General features: G+C 51.5%; 1 protein-coding gene across 1 annotated transcript in view; it reads right to left on the reverse strand.

Moving 5' to 3' along the window:
* Window positions 1–23,791, reverse strand: part of TWIST2 (twist family bHLH transcription factor 2) — a 28,264-nt gene extending 4,473 nt beyond the window's left edge. Inside the window, exon 1 of the mRNA XM_048309958.1 lies at window positions 23,032–23,791. Within this exon, the coding sequence (XP_048165915.1) occupies window positions 23,061–23,543 (483 nt within the window). The 5' untranslated portion in view covers window positions 23,544–23,791 and the 3' untranslated portion in view covers window positions 23,032–23,060. The remainder of the gene's footprint in view (window positions 1–23,031) is intronic.
* Window positions 23,792–26,018: the final 2,227 nt, after the last annotated feature.

A 26,018-nucleotide genomic window follows, 5' to 3' on the forward strand; every position in this document is an offset into this window, starting at 1 on the left:
ATTGCCTACACAAAGCTACACTCGCTGCAGGATCACTGCTGAAGGGATCTTCCCAAATTATTTCAGGGAGTTGTCAACTGTCCCTGGATGTAAAAGTGATGGTAGCCACTTCACAGAGTGGTTTGGACTGGAAGGGAGCTTAAAGCTCATCTCATTCCATGGGCAGGGACGCCTTCCACCAGACCAGGTTGCTCAGAGCTTCATCCAACCTGGCCTTGTTTAAATTCAAATTGTTCAAAATTAATTTAAATTTATTTTCATCTAAGCATCATTTAAATTTAAGTTTATTCATTTAAATTTAAGCCTGTTTAATTTAAGGGTTTTTTTTCACCTCACAGGTGAACAAGGACCACGCAGAGCCCTTGGAAAGGTTGATTCCCATCCCTCTGGATCTCCGTGCCCCAGATTCTGCATGGAAAAACCCCATTTTATCATCTTAGAATTATAAATCATTATTTTATAATCATTTATAAAAATTTAAATTTAAGCTGGTTGAATTTAAATATAAACCTGTTTCAACTTAAGCCCGTCCTTGTTTAAATATAAAACCTTTCCAGGATTTGGATGGTGCAGAAAAAAATGCACCTTAAACCAGCAGAATTCCCTTGTGTTTTGGGTTTAGCCTTTCCTGGTGGGAAAGGCTAAACCCAGCAGAAATCCCTTGATTTTGGGGGTGTTTCTCACCAGGGAAGGCTACAAAAGATGGGGTTGGGGATAAATTTCCAGCCTCGTGGTTGTTTTCCGCTGTCTGGGGGGTGCCGGTCCCCGTGGCCCTGGCACAGACCCCTCCACAGGCCAGGAAAGGAGGGAGCCCCGGAAAAGGCAGCAGGGCCAGGCTGCGGGGCTTCAGAGGGGAGGAAGCAGCGGAGAAAGGAATTCAGATAATTGTGTCCGTGCGAGGGGGCGGAGAGAGGGCCAAAATCAGATCTAATGCTGCGGGTATGGACAGACTGAAACCAGATCCCCTGGCTCGGGCTGCTCTGCCTTTGCTGCTCTGAACCCTTATCACCCATCTGCTCTTGAAGTCTCCCAGATGAAGGGAAAGCCACAGTTATGTGCATCTCACAGCTGGGAAAATGTTTCAAAACACATCCCCAGCAGAGAGGTTCATTCCTGAGCCGCGGGGCCCCCCTCGGACCCTTCCTCAGCCAGGGAGAAGCCTCTCCTCTCTCTGATTCACCTTTTCAGAGCTTGGGGCATTTATCTGCCCGTGGCTGGCTGGAGGTGAAACATCCTCCTTGTGCTCTGCAGCCCCCAGTTTGTTATCAGGAGCAGTTTGATGGGGGTGTGGCATGAGGAAATGGAGATTGAAGCCTTTTCTCCTCCCCCTGAGGCTGTTTCTCCCTTTCCAGACCCTCTTGTGCATCACCGAGGAATGCCCATGGTTTGCTAACACCTCGCTGTCTGGGGAAAGCTGAGGATCCTAAAGGGATGATGCCACAAGAAGAAGCCCTGGTCTCTCCTGCCTGGGTCTGCTCCCAGCCATTGGAGCAGGATGGAGCACGGCCACGAGGCTGGGACTGGCTAAAAAGCTCCTCACCCATGGTTGAAAGAAATTTGGGGCAGTTGTGAGTGCTGCTCTCGCATATTGCCAGAAATTACTCCATAATTTTGCTTAAAATATTTTTTCTCCCCTCACGCTGCTGCAGGAAAGGTTATTGGTCTCCACAGAATCCCAGAACGGTCTGGGATGGAAGGGAGCTTAAAGCCCATCTTGTTCCACCCCCTGCCATGGGCAGGGACACCTTCCACAATCCCAGGTTGCTCCAAGCCCCGTCCAGCCTGGCCTTGAATGGAATGAACCCCTCAAGAAGAAGAGAGGGATGCTCACCAAGGAGAGGAATTCAGTGGCTGCTACCTGTGGGCTCAACAACTCCCCGTGGAAAAAGCTGTCCTTTGGGGCCCGAAACACCTCGAAAAAGCCAATTCTTCAGCATTTCAGGTTGTAGCCCAGCTGAAATCAGTCTCCTGGGCTGTGCTCACCACAGGGAGGAGAAGGGAATGCTGAACAACGAAGCATTTTGCTGCTGGGATGCTCAAAGTTGCTATGTTATGTCCTTCCTCCCTGCAGCAACCTCTGGGCATTCAGGAATGTGTTGCCCCAAGGTGCCGTGTCCCTCCCTGGCCAGAAAATTAAAACAAATATAAAAACAGCTTTAAACCAACAACAACAACAACAAAAAGGAGCTTTAAACAGGAAGAACCCCCCTTGCCAAAGGCCTGCACTCCTCCACAGGCTGAGTGGGGCTGGTGGCAGCTGGAGGAGGAGGAGGAGGCAGGTTTGTGGGAGCCCCTCGTTAAAACCTTGGCAGCCCATCACTGGAATGGCAGCTCGGAGCTGCCGAGGGGCGGAAGCTGCTAATGAGCAGCCGGAGCAGGGAAAAGCAGAGCTGCCCCGGCGTTTGGGAGAACCATCGGAGCTGCCTCGTGGGTGGCTCAGAGGAACAAGCACTGAGGGACACCAGAGGCATCTCCCAAGGCAGGGAAGGGTGTGTGGGCAGGGATGGGGGACAAAGAGGGGCAGGAGATGGCCCCCACCAGCCCTCCTGGCTAGCAGAGCTCACCAGGGCTTGCTGCGGCTTGGATCTACTGCCCCGAGTCCCTCACTCACAAGCCACAGGAGAAAGGTGTGGAACCAAGTGGGGAAAAGGCAGGGAAGGAGGTGTTCTCCCGGTGCAGCTCTAGGGAAATACCCAGGGCTGGGGAGGAGAACCTGCACAGACACCGACGTGTCCCGAAGGAGCAGCTCCGAGGCTCACGCCAAGGCTGAGAGCAGCCACATCCCACCTTCCTCTGCTGCCTGAGTCCCACATCCTGCGGCCTTCTCGGGTCCGGATGGGCTCCAGCTGCCCGAGCACCGGCAATCCTGGGCAGACACTGCCTCAAATGCCCACCCAAAACGGGGCCAAAGCGGTGGGAACGGGCGGAAATCAGGGAAGGAGGGTGGAGTTGCCAGAGGTGGCCCGTCCGCTTTTGCTGAGACACATCCCACCCTGCACAGACACAACTCGCAGGCTAAGGGGGAATTTAATTTAGGACCAAGCTCCCTGGGACATGGTCTCTGGACCCAGGGATAAACACAACTGAGATACCAACGGGGCTGTGAGAACACCCTTCTGCCTCCACCCCGTTTTAGGAGAGCAGATATTATTGGCCAAAGGGAAACCTTTCCTCCTCCCCCTCGGTGTTCCTGCCAAAATAATACAGATCCTAGGAAAAACACCTTCTCTAAAAATAAACATATACATCTGTGGCTTTCTTCTTTTTCCAAGGGAACTCTCTGGGTCTGGCCCGCTCAGCCAGCAGCTCCTCTGCTCTCACAGTTTTCCTGCGTGCAGCTGCAGTTCCCAAACCTCAGGAGCGGCAGCATCCCTGTGGGATGCTCTGGGATTTTCCTACCCCATGGACGAGACTTTTCCTACCCGTTTCCCCACTTTACCTGCCCTTGCATAGATTAAATATTTTGGGAGTGAGTCTGGCTCTATCTGTGGCTGAGCACAAGGAGGAACAGCCTCAGTTTTTTTCATCAGTGCAGCACAAAGGCTCTGTAGTAACATCTACTCCTAGGAGTAAATCAGGGAAAGGATGATAAACATCCACTGTGACTGACTCAGCTGCGTGGATTGATGCCAGTGGAATTAATAACAACAAACCCCCCCTGTTTTAAAAGCATCTAGGGTTTAAACTCCTTCTTTTAAATAAAACAGTAACGGGAAAACAAGCAAAAAAAAAAAAAATTTGGGGCCACCCACTGAAAGGCAGAGACATGAAATCCACGGAATCCTGGGGACTTCTGGGAACAATCCACGGGACAGGTACGATTGCCCCGGGAACTCGGGGTGCTTTTTCATGGCCCTGACAAAGAGCAGCTGAGACACCTGCGGGCCAGATGTGCACAGCTGTACGTGTGCTGCTGCCCATCAATCCTCGGGTTCCGTCCTGCTCCAGACGCCGGCCCTCACAAACACGGCTCGGAAGGCCGGGCTGGAGCAGGGGAACGGCGAGCCCAGGCATTTCCCTCTTCCCAGCCGTGCTGCCGAGTCTCCTCCGCACGCAGAGCCCAGCCCTCGGAGCCCGCCTGGCCTGCACGATGCAAACGTGGGGCAGAGACCCTCAAGGGAAATCTGGGGAGAGACACTGGCATCCTATAGCCAGGAGTTTTTAATGCCCCTGCATGAGGGACCTGGCGGGGTAGGTGCCACCCACACTGCGTTTCAGACCCAAGAACCCATCAACACCCGCCCTGGAACTGGTTTGTCCTGGTGTTTATCGCCACGTGGCACAGTTTTGCCACCTCTCCACGGGCACATGTGTAAAGGATTTTAGTTTTTCCTGCAGAAAGTATGGCACTCATGCCCACAACTCTGGGAAGAGAAACCTCGCCTGTCCTGAGTTAGCCTTGGAGGCGATTGCTGAAAAAAGAGCTGAAAAAAGACCCTTTTCCTTGGCATCTGGAGCAGGAATGAAGCTGTGTTTGCTCCTCAAAACTGCCAAAGAGATGCTGGGGCAGCTTCCCTGAAGCGTGGATGGATTTAATCCTGGTTTTACTCTTACGGATCCTTACAGAGCACCACAAAAAGCCCTTGGTGGGAAGGAGACAAGGAAGATTCCCCATCTCCTTGCCCGCTGTGCTCAGTGCCCAGGTTTTGGCCTCCCATCCCAGGTGCCATTCCCAGATGTTTGCAGGAGAAAGGTTGCTACTCTGGCATCTTCCCCGCCGCTACAAGGCACATGCCGAAGGTCCCTGAATTCCTCAATCCCAACTCCCTGGCCCTATCCTCAATGTTTCCCTCATGGCAGGTGCTGTTCCTCGTTCCTTGATAACCACCCAGGCTCTGAGCAACGGAGGTGATTCAGTCCCAGGACTTTGGGAAGGGATTGTACCCGGCCAGGTCTGCATCTGGGATTAATCAGCACGGCTTCCTTGAAGTCAAGGGGCCAAATTCTCACTCGGAATAAAGCGGCTTAACCCTGCTGCAGTCAATAAAGCCTCTCTGATCTTTTTTTTATGTCAAGAATCGCTCAGCTCTTTAAAATACCTGGGGTTACAGGGCGCTGCCCTCTTGAAGGGGGAGCTATATTTTTATATGACAAACAATCCTGCCGGGGGAAGGAGTCTTTGGCACGGCATGAGGCGCTCTGGATTTTGTGGGGCTGGGGTGAGTCATTGGGATTGGCATTTTGGGCACCCTGGGAATGGTGACAGTGACTTGGAATTTGAATAGGTGTCATAAGCTCGGCATTCCTTATCTCCTACTGCCCCGGGGCTCTTTCTGTCCCTTCTCCTTGGCCTGGCAGCTGCATCAGCAGGGCACAAGCCTGGCAAAAGCCACCCTTGGTCCTGCATCTCTCCTCGGTCCCACCGTTTCTCCCAGCCCTTAAATGCAAGCACCACGCAGTGCACTCGTTTTCCTAAACTTTACAGCTGCTGCCTTCCATGCAGATGGCGTTGCCCATGCTTGGAATCACAGAATATCCCGTTAAACCAGGTTTAAAACCCTTAGACCAGGCTTCTTAAACCAAGCCCTCTAGATTGCAGCCCGCTTAAGTACCGTTCGAGGTACGGAGCCCGTTCCCTGCCCTGGTGTTGACAATCCCCTCTACCCCTCTCTTTCCTCTTCCTCCTCCTCTCCTTGCCAGCCTCTTCCCACGGCTGCCTCTGCTTCCCGGGGCTGCCCAGCTCCTTGGGGTGTCTTGTGCAGGGCCAGCAGTTGGACTCGATGATCCCCGTGGGTCCCTTCCAGCTCTGGAGATGTCCTGGACGCAGCATTGCATGAGGGCCAGGTAAGGCTGCTGCTGTGGCCTGAAGGGGTTTGGGGGTGTGCAGAGGACTGACTTTTGTTGTTGTTTTGTCGGAATATGCTGCACTTCAGCGTGGTTTTGTCTGGCTCTGCCTGAACGAGGGGTCGGATGTTGTTTGCCAGCTCCGGTTGGGCACCCGGGGCTGTGGTGGCTCCTGAGGGGACAGGGCTTTCTGCAGGCAACGGCAGAGTGGCTGTGAGTCTCCCTCGGGGCTGCTCGGGGGGGATATTTTATCTCTAACTCTGCGGGTTTGGATGCTGCCATCCTCCTTCAGCAGCGTGGGCAGCGCATTCCCCCGCGCCCTGTCCGGGCTCTGAGCACCCATGAATCATTTTTCCAAGGCTCTCAGGAGCAGCATCACTCCTCGCACAGGGCGTGGGGCTGGTCCCTGCTTTATGGGCTTCCCTGAAACTGCTCGGCGGGCCGGGCCAGGCAGGCAAACCACGGGAAGGGGACGGGGAGCCAGATCTTACTCACAGCCTCTTTAGCAACGCGCTTCCAGGCCGGATAGCGCCGGGAGCTTCCCAACCCCCTGCTCTGCTCCCAGAGCCTCCAGTCCCACAAAAGAACACCCCGAGGGATTTAATTCTCGGTGCCACGACTGACTAATCATTTCTAAAATCTTGCTTTATTCTGCTCGCTCTCTGCGCCGCTGCTTCGTGTTTCTTTCCTATCAATAAATTATCCGCTTCAGAACTCTCGGGTCGCCTTTTCACCGCACTTCTGGGTTTTATGGCTTCGCGAGAGGTAAAGCGAAGTTATCGCTCCCTTGCTGCTGTTTCTCAAAGGGGAACAAACAGTCTCGTTCAAATTTTTGGGGGAAGGAGCGGGCAGAGATGGAACCTCTCTGCTCGAGGAGCAAACAAGTCGGCTTGTCTGTGTCTGGTGGAGGATTTAATCACATGTTTAATATTGAAATGCGTGCTGTTCGCCCCGATGGCTGGGGTGGGGTGTAGCACATGCCCTGCTGACTCAGAGCAGCCCGGCTCCCAGCAACATGATTTGTGTGCAGCACGCACTCCGCAGCCTAGGAAAAAAAGCCCTGGAAAATCGGTTTCCACGGTCTCTCCTAGCCGGTCGTGCTGCAAAAGGCAGATGTGCGTTTCGCTGTCTGCAGTTGTCAGGTTTTTGGGGTTTGGGTGATTAAGTGAACGGGTTAAGTGGACGCTTTCAGGCGGACGAGTGCGGCTGACTCAGCTCGGCAGCAGCTGGCTGGTCTTGTTTAGGTTTGCCAGCTGCAAAAGCTGGACTTGTTTGAACCTCGGAGAGTGACCCCTGCGAGGTTCCCGCTGGGATAATAACCTGTGTCACCGCGGCTCTGATGCAATCCCCACTCTGGGGGGGAGCAGGACGAGCTCCCCGCAGCATCTGCTCCGAACAAAGGCTCCGTGCTCCGGCTCTGGCAGTGCCGCTCCCCTCTGGGTTTCACGAGTGGTCTGGGATGGGCAGGGACACCTTCCACTAGACCAGGTTGTTCCAAGCGCCCCATCCAAGCTGGCCTTGGATGTTCCCAGGGGTGATGGGAGCCTCTGGTTGATGCTGAACAGCTTTTCTGCTCTGTACAACCGAGTTTTACCCACGATTTGTGTTTGCAGTACAAGATGTTTCTTTAAGTTTCGTATTCTCCAGGTGAAATCTGCATGTGATGCTTGTGAAGCGGGAGGGAGGCTGGGTGCTACCTTCGGTGATTGAAATGAGGGTTCAGAGGCTTATGAGGGAATCAGATTGAATGCAGGGAGAGAAGAGGGAAGCTTGGATCTGCCTCTGTCTGGAGAAATGTGCTCGTGCTTCTGCACACAACACACAGATCATCTGTGAGCCCGGATTTAATTAACTACGCCGTGGGTGTGGAGGATGGCTGGGGTGACTTAATTTAAGAACTTTTCACTCCTCTGTGTGCTTTTTGCCTGTTAAAAATGCTTTGGGTCTCCTTTTGAAATTTCTCTTTGCCATTCTTCTACAGGCACAGATGGGCCTCGTCGTATCATAAAATCACAGAATGGTTTTGGCTGGAAGGGACCTTAAAGCTCATCCCATGGGCAGGAACACCTCCCACTGTCCCAGGCTGCTCCAAGCCCCGTCCAGCCTGGCCTTGGACACTTCCAGGGATGGGGAAGATCCGTGTCTGTCTGTGCACTGCACATTTCACCTCGAATGCAGCACTTCCCCATCAGTAAATGTCGGTGTGAATGTACATTCCAATTAAAGGCTCCCTAAAAGCAGCGGGGATTGAAATCAACACCAATAAACGAGTGAAATGAAGCTTTTTTTCAGGGAGACTGGCTGGTTCCCGTGGCACACGGTTTTCCCTGGAGATGGCAGAAGAAATGCAAATGCTGGGCCACGCTCCCCTCCTGGAAGTGCACGGATGCACCCGACAGGAAACTTAACCTGACATCCCACACGGTTTGGCTGAGCAAAGTGATCTCTGCCCTTTCCATACTTATTTATATTTTCAGTTGACTGCATAATCTGGCCCTCTAGAAAGTCCCTTCAGGAGGTCACGCAGCTGAAATAATAGCTAATGAATTTGTAACAAATTATTTCAGACTTATTAAACACTTTCTTCCTTCCCTTCCAAGTGTTTGCATGCTGCTCCCAAACTAGGTAGGGCTGGAATAAGGAGGCTGGCAGGACCGTGCCAGCTCCAGAGACTTAAGGAGAACTGCTGGCATCGTTTTTCCTTCCAGAGATAGCCTCATTCTGCTCCCATCACCTCATTTGGCTGTTCCACCTCTGCTTTTGGGAAGGTTTTAAGGCCAGGGGATGAGGCTCTTGGACTTCTCCAGTGTTGCACCATCCAACTGATTTCCATCTCTGCTCCATTAATCAGGGATTGGTTTGGGTTGGAAGGGACCTTAAAGATCTTTGAGCGTGAAAGGACCTGGGTTTATTCTTTCCAGTGCTTGGTTACACAAGCCAGGCCCTGACAGCAGGAATTGGTGATTGGTATCTGCTCTGAGGGGATCTGCTCCCCTTTTCCACGGATGCAAAGATCCTCCTGCGTGCATGGGCTGGGGCCGAATTTTTGGGGACTCACTGCCTGGCCCCCTGATGAGATCCAGCCAAGTCATCCTGTTGGCTGAGCAAGGGAATGCCTGTGGGCTGCCTTCCCAGGACAAGGAGCTGTCTGGTCCAGGGACCAGACACATCTGTGGAGACAGCCCAGGACATGTAGGGACAGCTCTGAACCAACTTGTGCCTTCACCTGGACTTGAGCTGTGTACTCTAAACCTGACAGTGCTGCTTTATCCTTACTTAGGTTGGTCTTGTGTGTTAGGGGTTTTAGTTTTCCCAAGAGATCCAAGGAGTAACTAAATGATAAAGGCTGTTGGATACAAGTTTAGGCTGGAATTCTCAAATGGATGAAGGAAGCTTTCAAGAAAACTTGGTATCTATCAAAAAACTCGCAGCTCTGGAAGGGCCCTAAATCTCTTTGGCTTCAGTCTGCTCGTCAGCCCCTGTCCCTTCCCCAAAAATGAGTCAGAGGAAGGTGGCCCTGGCTGTTTGAAGCTGTGCTGGGGAGCGGGCAGTGCCACAGAGAGGGTTCAATCATTTTGTGATGCTTCAGCTCTGGGGTTTGACCCTGTTAGTGCTGCTCAGACAGAGCATCCTGGCTGGGTGGGCAGCTCTGAGACCACCAGGAGGAATTTTAACCTCCCACATCCCTCGGCTTTGTGCTGTGCCTTCCCCTGGTTTGGGGCTCCTCGCTGTGTGCCAGGCTCGGCTCAGTGCCAGCAAGGACAGGCTGACCTGTGTGAGCACTCCTGGAAGCTCCCAAAATATCCCTTATCTCACTGATTAAGGCTCCGCCCTCACACAAGGCCCCAACAGATTATGTAATGTCTTCATTTAGCAATTAATGTAGAAGTTTTAGTGGGGTAAAGTTCCAGCCTTTGGGTTTTAGGTGGAAAAGCTTGAGCACGTAATCTTTGAAGAGTTCAAAACTAGCAAAAAAGAGCTTAAAGTAAAATGCATTTTCTGGAATCCTGTCCCAATTCACGTCTGATTAGGGCTGGAAATTGCCTTTGGAATGGGGAGGAAAATTACTCCAAGAGGTATTTGGGTCTGAATTATCCATCAGCACTACTCAGGCAGTTTTCCCTGCCCTGAGTTTTGCATCTGTGTGCTGACCAGAATGGTGACTTGTATTTTTATTTAAAGCATCCCCATCCCTACAGAAACCTCTGGTGGTTTGTGAACCACAGCGCTGCCGACTTCAATCATGCCTAAATATCGAAGGCGAGCCTGATTTGTGCTGGAAGTGCTTGCTCATCAGCTTTCCCTTTAATCAGTGGGGTTGTTGGGACTCTCCAGCCCCCCTTGGCTGCCCTGGTCGCTTTGCAGGATCCTGCTCGAACCGGAGGCCTCGGGATGGCTCCGACCCAAGTGACCTCCTCAGGATCCTGGTGCAGAATTCTCCTGGTGGTACCCTGAGATCAGCAGATGCTGGCCTTTCTCTCAACTCCCACTCAGTGCCTCAAATCCCAGGGAAAGCTCTCCTTCCGCTGCTACACCCTCTGCTTTGAAGACAAAAGATGATTCAACAAGATATTGGAGGGGGGTGTGGGGGTGTTGGATGGTTCAGTTGCCTTCCAAAACTCACAGGGCTTTCCAAAGCTGGAACTAGGACATTTCCAAAGCTGGAATTAGGATGTTTCCATGCACAGCCTGCCCTCTCCAGAGCTTCCCTGGCACTGATGCACAGCAAGACCTGCAGCAAAGCTAATTCTCCTACTCGCAATTCTTCTCCCAGCCCTTCCCCAGTTACCCAGCTGAGATGTCCTTTGCCTCCCAGCCCCAAAAAAGCAGCCTGTGGATAAATGATTTGGGATCATAAGGGATATGACGAGTCTTTGCAGCTCCAAGGAGAGTCTGGGTGCACCCAGTGGGTGCCTGTGGAACCAGAGTCCTGCTATTGGTTTGAGCTGTATTTTATTTTATTCATGGCACAGCCTCTCTCTGCTTGTTTGGGAAGTTATTCCCTGCCTTTGCTGCCTGGAGCAGATCCCAGAGAGCAGCACAGCCTGCTCTTTTTATTATCTGCCCCACTAATGCCTCTTTTTTATTTTTTATTTTTGCCCTCCCTCCTTAGGTCGCTTGTTTTGGGTCACTTTATTCTCAGTACTGACCCCACGGCAGGGTTTTCCAGCTCTGTTGCTTCTGTGACTCAGGAGGGATGTTTTGCTCTCATTTATTAGTTTTTCTGTCCAGAATACAAGAGGTTAAACACTTTGGAGAAGCTTATTCTGTATTTACGGCCGAGGTAGGTTTCTAAATCAACAGTAGGTCGTGTATTGGAGTGACTCACAGAGCTGCTTAACCTTTTTCCTTCCGTTTTTGTCCCTCTCCAAATCCGAGGAACATCTGCAGTTTAGATCTCTTCGATGAGGAGCTGCGAAACGAATAGAAACTGGCCGAATGTAAATCCAGCCTGGTGGCACGTGAATGCCTTCTGTGCTGGCAAGGTCCTGCCTGCTGGGGACGTGCCAAGGTGGGCACTGCAAGTGTTGACATCTGCTTTTTGGGGGGGAAATGGAGGCAAAATTGCAGGGCAAGGTGGGCGTGGGCTGGGAGTACTTTCAGCCTGGCCCCTCCAGTTTAGAGAGATGAGCCCAGGGTGGGCTGTGGGTGCAAGGAGAGCAAAACCCACCGGTGCCATCCCATCAAATGGTCACGAAAGAGGTGTCACCCTCTCACCTAGCCCAGAGGCTCTGGTGGAAAGTGTCCATCAGAGGAAAGGGCCCCAAAATCCCGCGGCACTTTTGCTCCCTGCCAGAAACAGTGGGAAACGGGCTGGAGGTGGACAGAGCAGATGGGAGCAAGCTGGGGGCTCCTTCCTCAGCCATCACCTCTGCAGTTTGCTGTGCTTCAAACCCCCTTTTCCCATGGATATTTACAGACCCCCCCTTTTTCCTGAGCATCAGAGCAGGTCTGAGACATTTTCACTCCCAAATCGCAGCCAAACCCCTGCCCAGCAGCATTCAGTGACTCTCTTCTAAGGAATGTGTGGAATCTCTCAGATTTTGGGGTTCGTCCCTCTCCTCTCCCTGCCCCAGGAGCTTTCAGGATGGTCCTGCCAGCTCTGTGTGCAGTTTTTGGGGGTCTCTGCTGGGTCTAGGCCTGTGCAGGAGCCCTGTGGGCACAGCATCTCTCTGGGGTCCAGATGCTCCTCATGCACCCCAATCTTTAAAGGAATTCAGTCCCTCAGGGAAGGGCAGATGCTTTCTGTGGGTACCAGCAGCTCTGGGGGATGCTTGTCCTGCAGGATTTGGGCTGACCTGGGAGGCCTGAGAGGTTTCTTTTCTTGCGTTTAGACCACAAATTGCCTTGCTCTCAATGCCTGCCAGCTCTCTGGGGTTTTCCCCCATGAAAGGACTGTGCTACCCAACCCTCTTGGAGTCATCTTTTAAAATTTGGGTTGTTTATTGAAGTGGCTGTTGGTAAAGGAATGGAGTAGACCTGTGCTTGTTGTGTTTGGAGCTAATTTAAAATCTCCTGTTAAGAGGAGGACAGGGCAGGTTTAATCACATTCTCAGGAAAACAGAGCAGAGAAATGGGATTTTTTTATAAAAAAGAATTTTTCTATCAGAAAGGCAGCTGTGGCTGCAAGGTGGAAGCGCCTCTGATGCCGCACTCTGACCCTAAATTAAATAACCTGGGAGTCTGTTCTCCTGATGATCTGATGCGGGATGTGCCCAGTGCAAAATTTGGTTCCTCCTTTTCTTGGGCAGTGAGACAGCTCCTGGCTGCTCCCAGGTATTCCATGTGCTCCCTGTTAGGCACACAGGGGATGTTCCCCTTGGTTGCAACCCCAACCCCACCTTATTCTTCATTTAATGCCGTTTATCCTGCCCTCTAGTGCCAGCAGGTGCTGAGTCAGCAGCTGCTGCGGTTTTCCACCTTTTCCATCTCCCAGCCTGGGAATCTGCTGCTGCTGCTGCTGGGGCTGCCAGGGCGGGGAGAGCTGCCAGAAATGTTTGTGCACCGCTGGGATGTGTTGGGAATGGGTACCTCAGAGCAGCTTTGGAGCGAGCACGGTTGCTTGGAAGGACCTTTTGGAGATGTTTGCAAGGAAAATGAGCCTTGTGAGGGAAATGGGAATACACGTGGCAGGCTGTGTGAAGGGAGCCTTTGGAGTTCAGGAGGTTGTTTCAGTGATGAGCTTAAAATGAAATCTTCAAGCCTGGGAAGTGCTTGGAGATGCTGGGGACAGGCAGGGCTGGGATAACACCTGGAAACGGATGTCTTGCTTTTCTCTTGAAGAAAAGGGGGAATAATTTCCTGTTCGAGGAGACATCTGAGAGCCTTTTGTCACCCACTCTGCTGGGAGGGGAGGAGAGGGGAGGCTCCCCCAGCCACATCCTGGGGTCTGCAGGCACATCAGTGCTCCCCAGATCTCCCCCAAGCCCATCACACACCTCCCTCCCTCCTACTGCTGCGACCCTCCTGCTGTTTTGAAGACCCCAGCAGACAGAAGCTTTAGGGTTTAGAGTGCAGGGACACCAAGGCTGCCGAGCTGGGTGTCCATGCAGCCGGGCAGGATGGGACCCGCCGCAGCTTTTGCACAATTTCCTGGGTTATTTCAAGCTGTGGGGAAGGTCCAGCCGTGCATGGGAGGGGCAGGCAGGGCTGTGGTACGCAAGCAAGGCTGCAGAAAATGGAAAAACAGCCTTGGATAAGTCTCCTCCTCCCCTGTCCCCTGGTCTTGGATCTGAAACTGGGGAAAGGCGGGGGGGGGGGGAACACCACAACAACACCCCAAGCCTGTGAGGTGACCCCTGGTTTTGCTGTGCTGACGCTGGCGGAGCTGTTAGGGTGGGTTTGTTTCTTTAAGGTGTCTCCCAGAGGGAGGATCAGCCAAATGCGATGTGGCAGCTCTGGTAACTCCTCTTGGCTCTCAGCACGGCCCTCGCTGATCACACAACTTGCTAGTGAAGAAGGTACAGCTGTCCAGGCCTTGGCAGGCGTCCCCACCCTCTGCTTGCTGCCAAATCCTCGCTCGCTTTTTTATAAAAATTCTTAGTTTCCTCAGAGAATGGAAATGGAGCAGCCTCATCTGCCTCCCAGCCCCTTCCAATGCCTCCTGGACCTGCTGGAGTAAAGCCTGGTGTCCCTGCATCCCTCCGTGGTGCTGGGATGTTGGCAGCCAGGGAGAGCCCCGGTTCCAGGGCTCCTGCCCTGCTCTGAGGGGCTGGGGGGGACCAGGGTGAAAGGTTGGGGTCCCAGCAGTGCCTGCACATGGCTGGAGCTGTGCTGGGGGTGGTTTGGCATTCCTGGCATGGGCATTCCCAGCTCTCATAGACACCTGGGAGAAGGGAACCAGTGGGAGGTGGGGGTAAGAGCAAGCTCACCACGGGGCCAGCAACTCTCCTGAGTCCCTTCCCTGGCTGTGCCACACCTGCAGAGCTGGAAGTGCCTCATTATCCCTGTTTGCACCTCGATGGAGCAGCTCCAATCACCCAGGTCCCGAATTGTCCCAGCAGCCAGACCCCCTGAAAAGCTTCAGGCATTGATTCCTGGCCTGGGCTCCCTGCAAGAGCTCCAGGAAACCTTCACCTCCTCCTCTCCCTCCTTCAGAAATGACCCAAACCCCCCTGGTTTTGGAACATTTTAGCAATTTTAAGGATGTGCCTGATCTACAGAAGAGCTGCAAGGCAGCCTGAGCAGTGCAGCGGATGAATAATTCAAGGCGGGGGGGGAGCCTATGGATTTCCTCTCCAGAAAGCGCTTTTGGATCTTCAAACAACGCAAATGTGGCTGGAGCCGTCGAGAGGCTGTGCAGTAGCATTTTAGAGAAAGATTAAGGAAAAACAGCACTGGGGAACAAAAGGACATTTCACAGCTGGTGAGATGATGGCATTAGGAAGCTCCCAACATGCCCTGAACAGGAGGTTTATTTTCTGGAGGAGCAGGGATGAGTGGGCAGATCTAAGAATTGTCCTTGGGACTTGTACATGTGCCTCGGGCTCTGCAGTGGGCATGAAAACCTTGCTAATTGCAGCAGAAAATGAGCCGGTAATGGCAAATACGAGAACAATAAACCAGTATGAAAAAGGGGGAACGGATTTGCAAGTACTGCTGTATTTAAGGCCAGGTGTTCTTCTCTCTGGTTCTGACACGATAATCCTGAAAAATCATATGATTCCATGAATTGATTCTGGCATGATTAGCCTGAAAAATAATATGATTCTGTGAATTGATACTGACATTTTTAGCCTGAAAAATCTTACGATTCTATGAATATGCACAGCTAAAGAATAGCTACAATTTTCAGAGCCGGGTCTGTGTCCCTCGACAGCTTTAAAATATTTACCTTTTGCCACTCATCGAGAGTGAAAGTATTGCCCGGTTTACAAAATAACGGCGCTTAGGAGGAAAGCTTTCGGATTAACTCGGTCCTGTTGAAAATCGGCATGTTTTGAGCTCCCAGTTCCGTATCCTCAGCCCTCTGGGCACATGGCAAAGCCCTGGGGGTGCCTGGAATTATATTTTTGGTGTGACAGGGTCTTTTTGGAGGTGCTTTCCACTACCAATTTCCCTGGCATGAACAGGGAAAGCAGCGGTGAGTTACTCCTTTGCGCGCGTTATAACGAGAAATATTGATCATTAGGCTGTTTGATTTTAAAGTTTCCAAGGGGATCACTTGAAAAGGATCTCTGATCTCCGCTGTTCTTGAGGTACAAGCTGATTTAAACATTTCAAAAGCCTGAGCCTCTTCTCTGTCCCAAAACCCAAGTGCAAACTCATCACATCGCGATGGAGGTGAGAGCGCTGCGCTCCAGCTCCCTTCCAACAGCAAAGATTTCAGGCCCAGCTGGTATAAAACAGATTATTTAGTGCTGGCAATCCCTGGAATCTATTAAACAGCCCCTTTCGTGGCCAGGGATGAAAAAGCCCTTGTAAAATGCTGGGTTGTTCCGTGCACAAACCCCCACGGAGCTGGGAGGGAGCTTTGGAGATTGCGGGGCCGTGCCTGGAGCGTCGCGCTCGCAACCAGTGCAGCAAAAAGGGCTTGGTGCTAGGAGAAATTTCCTGGGCTCATCAGGCAAAATAATTAAGCAAAACAAATTAAAATATGCAGGATAGCCATCCTATCTAATGTGTAAGAATACAGGTTAATATGCTGTGTGCAGAGTGCTTGTGTAAAAGCCGATATTACCTCATCCGGCCTGTTTTTATCATGTGGTTTTATGCCCTGGTTTCTCACTGGGAAATTTCCATGGGGACAATTCCCAGATGTTCCTGCACAGGCTCAATTCCTGCCACCCATCCCATGCTCTGGAGCCCACTGAGGCAAGCTCACCTGTGTGTTTGGGGGAAGAAAGTCTCAAACTCATAAGAATCGGCAAAAAAGTGCCTGTGGCATGAATTTTGTGGGGTTGTGGCATGGAGGTGGTGCTGGGCATCCCAGTGGGACACATGAAAAGGACAGAGGGAGGCAGCTGCTCAGCTGGAGCAAATTGGAAACCTATTTTCCCCATCCAAACCCCTTTAATTAATGGGTTGTTAATAAATTTCGTTGCGTCTCTGTCCTGGCCATATTCAGGGTGGGATTTTTTGTGCTGCAAGCGTGGTCCTGACAGAATCCATAGGGCCATGGCACCGGGATTTCTGGTGGGCCCAGGTGGGTTTTGCACAGCTGGACTAAACTGTAAACTCCTTTCTTGTCCTCAGCAAGGTGGTTTATCTGCAGTTTCCAATGCCAAGCTGTTTTCTGGGAAGTATCCCCCTGTTCACCTTCCTCCTGGGTCCACAATTCTATTTGGTTTTTTCCTCACCTTTCTCAGCTTCCCCTCCCAGACAGGAATTCTGCCTAAGGAGCCACATCACACAGAGAAGTTCCACCGTGATGTGCATAAAATTTGCCAAAAGGGTCAGCCACGAATGTGCATTTTTGTGTCTCTGGCAGGTTAATTTTGTTGAGGAGATTGGTTTTGGGGACACTGAGTGTGGATGCTGTGGGGAACCCCCCCAGCCACCCAAAATACTGGTTTTTCTATGAAAGCCTCTCCCTGGCTCCATCCCACCCTAGTGAAATTTCCAAGCTGGATTAACTAATTTTTTTTAATAGGAAGCTCAGCACAGCCGTGATTCCCCCATTTCAGCAGAGCAATTGGGTTTATTTACATTTAAGCACAAACATATGACTTTTAAAGGAGGCCCAAACAGCTAAAACCGAGGGCATAATCAGATAAATGACTGCATGAGGATTTCTGGTGGCTAAACTCACCCCAAACCCACTTCATACATTTTAAAGCACGACTTTGGCAGGTCTAATATCTCTTAAGGAAATGCTTCTTGGGGGTGGCAGCTAACAAGGCAAAACTCTCTTATTAGGAATTCAATTAAAGCTAGGCCAGGCTTACTGGACCTCTTCCAGTAAATATACATCAAGCTGAACCCGTAGACATCTGTCTCTTCTCTCGCCCCCAGCTCCTCCTTTTGCTGTTTTCCAAGCTGTGGTTAAAAGGTGGGGAGGAGATGGGAGGAAGAGGAGGGACTGTCGCTCGCCCTAGAGTGCAGGGCACAAGAATTATTTTCTGGTTTGGTGTCCGACCACTTTTGTGATCTGGGGGAGAACGGATCTGCCTCAATCCCATCCCTTGCCGAAACACAGGTGTAAAAAAAAAAAACCAATTAAAAATCCTAAATCACATAATTATAACAAAGAGAGGTTGGATCCAGGTGGATCCCGGCCCCCGGGTGCTGGTTTGGCAATGAAGAATCCACGCTGCCTTTCCTGGGCTCGTTTTGGAGTAGTAGAGCAAAACACCTTTTCCACCCAAAAGGCTCAGAGCTCGGGAGAGGCGCCCGGAGAAGTCGGGGATCTAATCCGGAGAATTCAGGGATCTAATCCGGAGAATTCAGGGATCTAATCCGGAGAATTCAGGGGTCCAATGGCCACTCTGAGCCCGCTGTTACCAGCAGGGTTTAGGAGTTGTTGCCGCTTATTTAACGTTTTTATGGCAGTGGTAACCAAACCTCCCTGTCCCGTTTGCACCCTCCTCCTGCAAGGAACCTGTCTCCAAATTCCTGCTGCTGCTTCCCTTGGTGGGATAGAGAAAGACTGGTTTATTTTTTCCCCTCCTTCCCGAGGGAAAACCCTCCTTACTGCTGAACAGTGAAAACCTTGGGCTCTAAGGGTGACAGAACACGAATAAAATTCAGAGAGGGACCCTCTATTTTACCCCCCCAATCCCCGCTCTAAGGCAGGAGGAGAAATACATCCCAAAGGGTCCCGGAGCCCTGATTCCCGTGTTTTGCTGCACAGCTGCCAGGAGAAGGATGAGGGCACTGGGGTTGGGGGGACTGGCTGGGGCTGGCGTGGAAATGGTTAAAGGGATGGGTCTGAGGGCAAGGGCTGCCTCGCCTTGATTTATGGGCTGGCTGAGTTAATTTGCTCTTTTGTGTGTGATTAGTTGTTGTTGCTGAGTGGTCATCTTCCACAACTACAAATCTAATTAATGCCGGGGTGCCAAGTGTTGGTTTGGTGTTTTGTTTTGGGGTCTTTTTAAATCCCTGGCAAATACTGCTACTGTTTCAATTCTTGAGAACTGATCATTAATTAGTATGAGTCTGCTAATACCCAGCTAGAGGGTTGCTTGGCTTTCCTCACTTCCAAATTTGCCTGAAGAAGGAAATCGGGAGCTGTGGTGACTCTCCGAGCAACCCACCGAGGTGTCTGGTGGGATCGGCAGCTTGCAAGGAGCGATCTGCTTTTTTTCCCCCTTCCCAATTTTCTGCAAAACCTGGGAAGAGGGGTGAAAAAGCTCCCCGAAATGTCTGCTTTCCCCAAGCAGCTCTAAGTGCCTGGCGGCATTTCGAGCTCGCTCTGTGCTTCGGGCTTGTGGTGCCGTCCCTTTCCATGTTCGTGGCCTCGTCAAACCATTCCTGCAGTTCTCCAGCAAGACATAAATTCTGGAGGGCTTGGGCTCGGAGATTTCAAAGTCGTGCTGAAGCACATGGAAATGATTCTCAGGGCTGCGGCTATAAAAATAATTATATTGCCGGGGGAAAGAGTGACATGAAATGTCCCCAAAAGAGATCTCAGCGGTGGTTACAGGATCTGTCCCGGCTCTGTAAGAGCCCGCTGTGATCTCCAAGGCTCATTTATCACTGCTACCTACAACTGCAGGAAATATGCCCCCAAAAAGCACCGAAGGAAGGAATGCGAGGGGAGAAGCGTTTCGGTCTCCCCCTTTGTTTTAATGAGGATGCTTTGAAAATTAGCGCTGCTCTGCCGAGCTGCGCGGTGTGAGGATGACTAATTTGGAGACAAATTAGGTCTACTTAGCCGAAATGTCTGCCTCGATTGTTCCCTTAATGACCCTTCAACGCACATCTCTCCCGATAGGACTTTTACCGCAGCTCTGCCTCCAGCAGATTAAGTAATAACATGTTTTTACCACTTTTCTAAGCGCTCCTTCGGACCCGATCCAACATTTCCCCTCCGCCATGCGTGTCCCCAGCTCTTTCTGATGGGTAATTCATTTATTTGCGTCTAGCCCCTGGCAGATTTGTCTCTTCGCATGTCTCCTTCTCCGGAGCGTTTCCCTCGCACCCTCTTTTTCAAAGCTCCCTGAGCCTGAGCGTTTTTTGGCTGACTGCAGCGTGTTTGGTGTCTGCTGGGTAACAGATTTATCCTTTCCCAAGGAAAGACACGAACGTAAACAGAGGATCCAAAATGCATTTTGCTGGGCTTTTTAAATGCGCTGAGATGAAACCCCCGCCCCTCCCCGCCGCTACAAGGCTATTAATGTAAATACCAAACTTTACAATCCTTCCTGTCAAGGAAACTTATTTACATTTTTTGAAGGATGCGTATAAAAAAAATGGGGCTTTTGGGACAAAAAGGGCTTCGTTCCAGTGTCGCTACACCCCCAGTTCACTGTGCTGCTCTCATACACTATAGAATTAGGTTTTGTTCCCAGGGCCAGCAGAGATAACATCTGTTTGCTTCTTTAAGGAGAAAATGAAATAGGATGCTGGTGTTTTATACTGGGAACAGCCCTGCGAGTCTGAAGGGGCGATGGAATGAGGGCTGTGGATCGAACACACGCGTTAAACGGGGCTTCTCCAGCATGAGAAAGGTGGGGAAGGGGTTACCAGCGCCAGTGCCAGCCCAGGGGAGGCAAAGGGCTCGTCCCCAGTGAGTGGGAAGAAGGGGCAGACTGGTCTTACTGGTGCGGGGCTCAAGGCTGTGTTGTCCTTTACACTTTGTGCTGGTCCTGCCATCCCGGCTGGACAGGTTTTTTCCCTGCTAAAAGGCATATCAGCAAACATACTGCCTTTTTCCCCCGATTTATTCTTTTCAGTGTAGAGCCTGTGGAACATTCCGAAAGCAAAAGGGAAAGGCGGCTGCAAGGGAAGGGGCGCAGGTGGCGGCAGTGAGGATGGGGAGATGTAGGGGGGAGGAAGGCTCGGCTGAAACATCCCATTGCAGCCCTAGAGGTGCACAAACTGCGCCTGTTTCTCCTGAAACTCCCAGAGTCAGTTGTCTGGAATTCCGTGGAGCTGAACAGGAAAAGCTCTCGTGGCCAGGGGAGCGAGCAGCAGTGACCTGCTGGCGTTCGCAGGGGCCAGGTGGCATTTTCCCAGTTCCCAAGGCTCTGATTTTCTAATCAGACTGCTCCTCCGATTTCTATTTTGCTTGCAGCCAGAGGGGAACGAACGTCCCTCCAAGAAGAAAGCCTTTCCTTGCTTCTTTCTCCCCAAAACCTGGGGAAAAAGGAGGACGGCAGCCCAGCCTGAGCGGCGCTCACCCCACGCCTGCAGCTCCTACTCCCTAAGAAAGGCAGGAGCTGATCCCAAATCCACACAGCTATTTCTTGGGGATTGTTTTGTCCATTGAGGCAGCACAGGCTGCTCCCCACTCATCCATAAAATGTCCCACCACCCAACTGTATTTGCCCGTTTTCGAGGGTTTCTTGAGGATCTTGGTGTAGTTTCTTTTCTATTTTCTGGCAGCTGTAATTTCTGTCGCCATAAACGATCGAATTTGACACCGCACCGCACCAGGCCATTTGTCAACAACCTTTTCAACAGTCCAACCACACGCATGTTCCTGCACACACAGGCACAGGGAAAGGGGGGAAGGTTTGGGATCTTCCTCTGCAAGAGCCGCCCCAGAGCACCGGGTTGGAAGTTGGGTTACGGCGAAGGCGCCGGATTCCGATTCATTCCCAATCAAACCAAAACGTGACGGGGTTTGGTTCTGCATCGTGGTTTTTCTGTAATGTCCTCACAATTTTTTGGGGGGTAGGGACAATCTGAGCACCTACCTATAAAATCTGCCTCATCAGAGCAACGTTAATAATAATTTAATCAACGTGGGGTTTAAAACGTGGTTTTAAAAAGGCAGGTTTTGCCCCGTACCGTGTGCTAGGAGTGGTTGTGTGTTAGATAACAGATTCCCAACCATCCTTGGCTAATGGCAACACATCATTTGGGAAACAACAGAATCAATGCATTGTTCCAACCCAGCACTTTCCTATTCGGCCAATCTAAACTGCTGAAGAAATATGTGTTCGGGACATTTTACATCTGGTTTTGACAAGAAGCCTGGGGTTTTTTGTGCGTGGGGCTTTTTTTTTTTTTTAATCTGTTTGCTGCAGTTTTTTAGCCAGATTAGCATGGGAAAAGGCTCTCTGTTTTATAAACGGAAGGTTAATCTTTTGAAAAACCCACTCAGCTTTGGATTTTTGCAGTTGAAATCAGGGCAAGGCGTGCAAAAAATAGGAATGCCAGCGATGGCCATAAACCCCACAACAACAGTGTTACCTATTTAAATAAAGCTAAACAACAGGCAGCTTGTGCAATCGGTAGAATAACCAATTTTGGGACATTTTTCATACTTCGGGGACTCACTAGAAGAGCGCGTGGACACGTTAATTGCAGCAAATTCCAAACTATTTCAGGATGCAAGTGAAACATTTACATCTGAAATGGTTTTAAGTCTGTTTTACACTGCTAGTAAGTCCCGGTTTCACATTTTTTAGCTTTTTGAAACGAGGCACTGCAGTTGCATCACGTTTTTGCCTGGTTCTGTATTTTATTTATTCCAACGGGCTGCTCGTTGCTGCCCGAACAAAGATGGATTTGCCTCTTTAAACAAACCCGGCCAATGGGCTGGGATAAACTTTCCTCTTCAGTCCTGCACATGATGAAATTATTTCATTTTTACATCACAGGGGTGGCGGGGAAAATGTCCCTTCAGTGTGTTTGCCTGGTGAAACGGGTTCATGGGCTCTGTTTTATGTACGGAGCCCCAGACAGCGCCCAGCCAGACCCAAACTCCGGCTGACACAATGCAGAGCTGCTCTGCTTAATTAGCTGGAGATGAGGGTGTTATTAAAAGCCTTTTTCCCCCTCCTTTCTGACTGTTTATTCCTCCCTCCCTGAATATTACAAATGCAGCTGAAGAGGAAGTAGTTTCCTGCTAATGGAAAGCGATGAGGAAGGGTTTAGTGAGGAGAGTAAATAAGAAACTGCGCCCAACGCCAGCCGCTGCTTCACCGGCTCTTTGGGGAAGGGAAACTGGACAAACCCCCCAAAATTCAGCAGAGTTTCTCCTGTCTCTGTTTGCTTTTTGCTGTGTGAGGGGGAAGGGGCACAGCCCGGGACTGCAGCCGACATCTGCTGCTCGTTTCTTTTAAGAGAAACACAACCTGGGGCGAACCCGTCGCCGAGCCCCGCGTGGGTCCTGCCGACCCCCTGGCCCCCAGCTGGGAGGGGATGTGGCCATCACGGGGCTCAGCGCTGGGGTTTTTGGGGTGCAGACGCCCAGGGAGTGGGGCAGCAGCTGGTTTGGATCCCCTTGTCAGCCTGTTGTGGCCATCACCTTTTCCTCTCCGAGCCCTTCTCCGGAGCGGCGCTTTCTGGCAAATCTCAGGCGGTGACGGTTTCCCCTCTGTCCCTCATCATCCAGCTCTCAACACCAACCCCCTCTTTCTCTCCCCCGTTCCCACAGAGCAGAAGCATGCTGATTATTACTTTTCCCCCCCCAAAATTTGGGGCACATCTCATTTTTGCCTTCCTGGAAGCTCCATGTATTTGAATTTCTGCCGGCGCGGGGGGAGCGGGAGGAACTGGACATGCCTACGCTGCCCTCCGCGTCAGTGACCCCAAACCCATCAGCGTCCCTGGCATTCCACACCACCTCTCCCCGGGCAAAGGGAAGCAAACAGACCCGGAGCATCGTCCAGGAGAAGAGAAATGGGTACCTACCCCTTGGGCTGGCCTGGCCTGGGCGGTGGCTAGTGGGAGGCCGACATGGACCACGCTCCCTCCATCCTCCACACGGAGAAGGCATAACTGAGCCTCTCGTGAGCCACGTAACTGCAGCTCGTCATCTTACTGTCCATCTCGTCGCTCTGTAGCACCTGGTAGAGGAAGTCTATGTACCGCGCCGCCAGCTTGAGTGTCTGGATTTTACTCAGTTTGTCAGAGGGCAGCGTGGGGATGATTTTCCTCAGGGCGGCAAAAGCTTCGTTGAGCGACTGAGTCCTCTGCCTCTCTCTGACATTGGCCAGGATCCTCTGGCTCTGCAGTTCTTCGTAAGATTGGGAGCTGGGACTGGACTTTTTCCCCCTCTTCCCTGGGTTGGGGCTGCCATCTTCGCTGGACTTCTTACTGTATCTTCTCTTCCTGCCAAATCTCTTTGGCTGCCTTTCCAGCTCCTCTTCACTGGTCCCCAAGCTATCCACAGGGGAAACAGGAGAACTGGAGCTTTCTTCCATGCTTTCTGCAAGAAGGGGAGGGGAAGAGCCTTTCCCCCCCTCCTTATGTTATGTGAGTGTGTGTGTCTTAAATGTGCTTTAAATTCCTGAGACAGATCCTTTGGAAAAACAGGAGGACTCCTTTTTTCTTTTTTTTTCCTTTTTTTTTTTTTTTTTGCTGACCAAACGTTTTCCAGGTTGCTTGAAGGGCTCTTATTTCAAGGACCGAGGTTGTGTAAAAAAATTGAGGTCTTGGAGAGAGGAAGTTATTCTAACTTTTTGGAAACTTTAGCTGAGCTCAGTTGCTAAATAGTTGTCAGAAGTGAGGGAGGTGCGGGGCTCCCTCCTGATTGGCCGGCCAGGTCGGTGGGAGGAAGGCTTTTCCCCTGCTAAACTTTCACAGTTTTATGTTACACTTAACTAAAATCTTGGGAATGCACCTCGAATCAAAGATAGCTGGCGAACGCCACCCCCTGCCCCCGGGGATGCTGCGTTTGCAGCACCCCTCCAGGATAACCCCCCGCACCCACCCCGGGGGTTTTTGGGGTGCTGCCTGGGGTCCCGTCCCCAGCTCCGTGGCCAGGCTGCAGAGGTTCCGTGCCCAGACCAGGGGGAGAAGGAGCGAGCCCCATTTTTATGGAATGGGGCCCTATTTTGCAGCCCCCAGTGCTGGGGGTCTTGCGAACCCCCTGTCCTGCAGGGATGGGGTGGGGACCTGCCTCCCCATCCCACAGGGTGACCTCGGAGCGGCAGAAGTTCCCTGGGGCACGCTGAGCTATAGGAATGGTGGAGATTTGGGGGCAGAGGGGCTAAACCCCTACTTGTGGGGGGCATGCAGAAAACGGTCCTGGACAAACCCAAAATACGGATGAGATGGGAAGCAGTTTGTGGAAAACCCCATGGAAATGACCCCGGAGAGGCAACACTGGGCATGCACTGCCATTTTCTCGCCGCTTTCCCCCCTTCCATGAAATGCTAAGCAGTACATTTAAGGGAATCTGCAGCCAAGGTAGGTAGGAGGACATTTTTTCCTCCTCCAGAATACGCTCCTGCTGAATTTGTGGTATCCCAGCACACAAAAACTGTGATAACAGGATTTTTGATCTAGCCAGCAGAAGACAACAGGTCTCTTTTTCTCTCTCCATCACACCGTGGGGGAAAATGTGGGAAAACTCCGCGTGCTTCTGTGCAGCTAAGGCAGGGAAAAATCAGATTTGGACCTCTGATGTCAGTCACAGCCCAAATTGCAGGAACAGATGCATTCCTGAGCAGCAAAGATCATGTTTTCAATACGGAGCAGGGAAATAAAATAGAACAATGATAATAACAAAAAGAAATAAGACAAAAGCAACTCGTAAAACGCCGATGTTGTATCAGAAGAATTAGTTTGGAGTGGATTTCTTTGCAAAGTTTTCCAGTAGGCATCAACACTCATTAATGGAAAAAATAATGTCTGGTTTGATTGGAAAGTGTTCCTTGGTAGGAGAAGGAATTTTTGGCTGGCCTGGGGCTGGCTGCACTGCTGGTAGGTAATGTTTATAGTGGAAAGCCTTCCCCAGGCAGCCCCTGGGGACAGCCTGTGTTTGCTTTCCAAAGGAAAGGTTCTCAGGTGCAGCACAGAAGTCGGAAAGCGAGGCCGTTCTGCAAATAGATTTTTAATCCAATTTAAGACGTCGGTGAGCTCCCGCTCACACCCCAAATCCAGGTTTCCAGAAGGGTTCGGGGCTGGATCGGAGAGTTGATCCAGCATCTGAAACCTGGAGTTCCACAAGTGCAATGGGATGGTGCCCACCAGCCCCACGGACCTCAAAGCAGATGCCACCCCTTGTGAGGGATATTTGGTTCGTGCTGGGGTTATTTAGGAGTCTCCTGAGTGCCTGGAATTGCTTCCAAGTATTGAGGGAAGCCATAATGGAAGGCTGGAGAGGCACCATTCCTGGTATTCCCAGCAAACAGGTTCCCGGCTCACGGCACCGCATTTGTGGGGTGAGATGCTGGGGGTTTGCAGGGATTCCTGGAGCATGGGAGGACAGGTGGGATGCAGGGATTCAGGGAGCACGGGAGGACAGGTAGGATGCAGGGATTCCTGGAGCACGGGAGGACAGGTAGGATGCAGGGATTCCTGGAGCACGGGAGGACAGGTGGGATGCAGGGATTCAGGGAGCACGGGAGGACAGGTAGGATGCAGGGATTCCTGGAGCATGGGAGGACAGGTGGGATGCAGGCCTGAGCTCTCAGAGTGCCCTGCCCAAAAGGGCTGCAGGTGCCTGTGAAAAGCTGCTCGAGGAGGGAGCGGGGATGTTTTGGGCTGTATTTGAGAGCGCCAGGAGCAAGATCCCAGCTTGTGAGGGTGAGTGGAGCTGCTGGTTGTGCCTCTCCTCTCCCCCTGCCCTGCCAATATTTATTTCCCAGCTTTTTATGGCCCTGCCATCACCACCGAAAGCAGGGCTTGATCTTCCAGAGTGTGAGGGGTTTCCATGGAGTGAGACTTGATCC

This window comes from Corvus hawaiiensis, chromosome 7 (genome assembly GCF_020740725.1).
Source record: "Corvus hawaiiensis isolate bCorHaw1 chromosome 7, bCorHaw1.pri.cur, whole genome shotgun sequence".
Taxonomy (NCBI): Eukaryota; Metazoa; Chordata; class Aves; order Passeriformes; family Corvidae; genus Corvus; species Corvus hawaiiensis.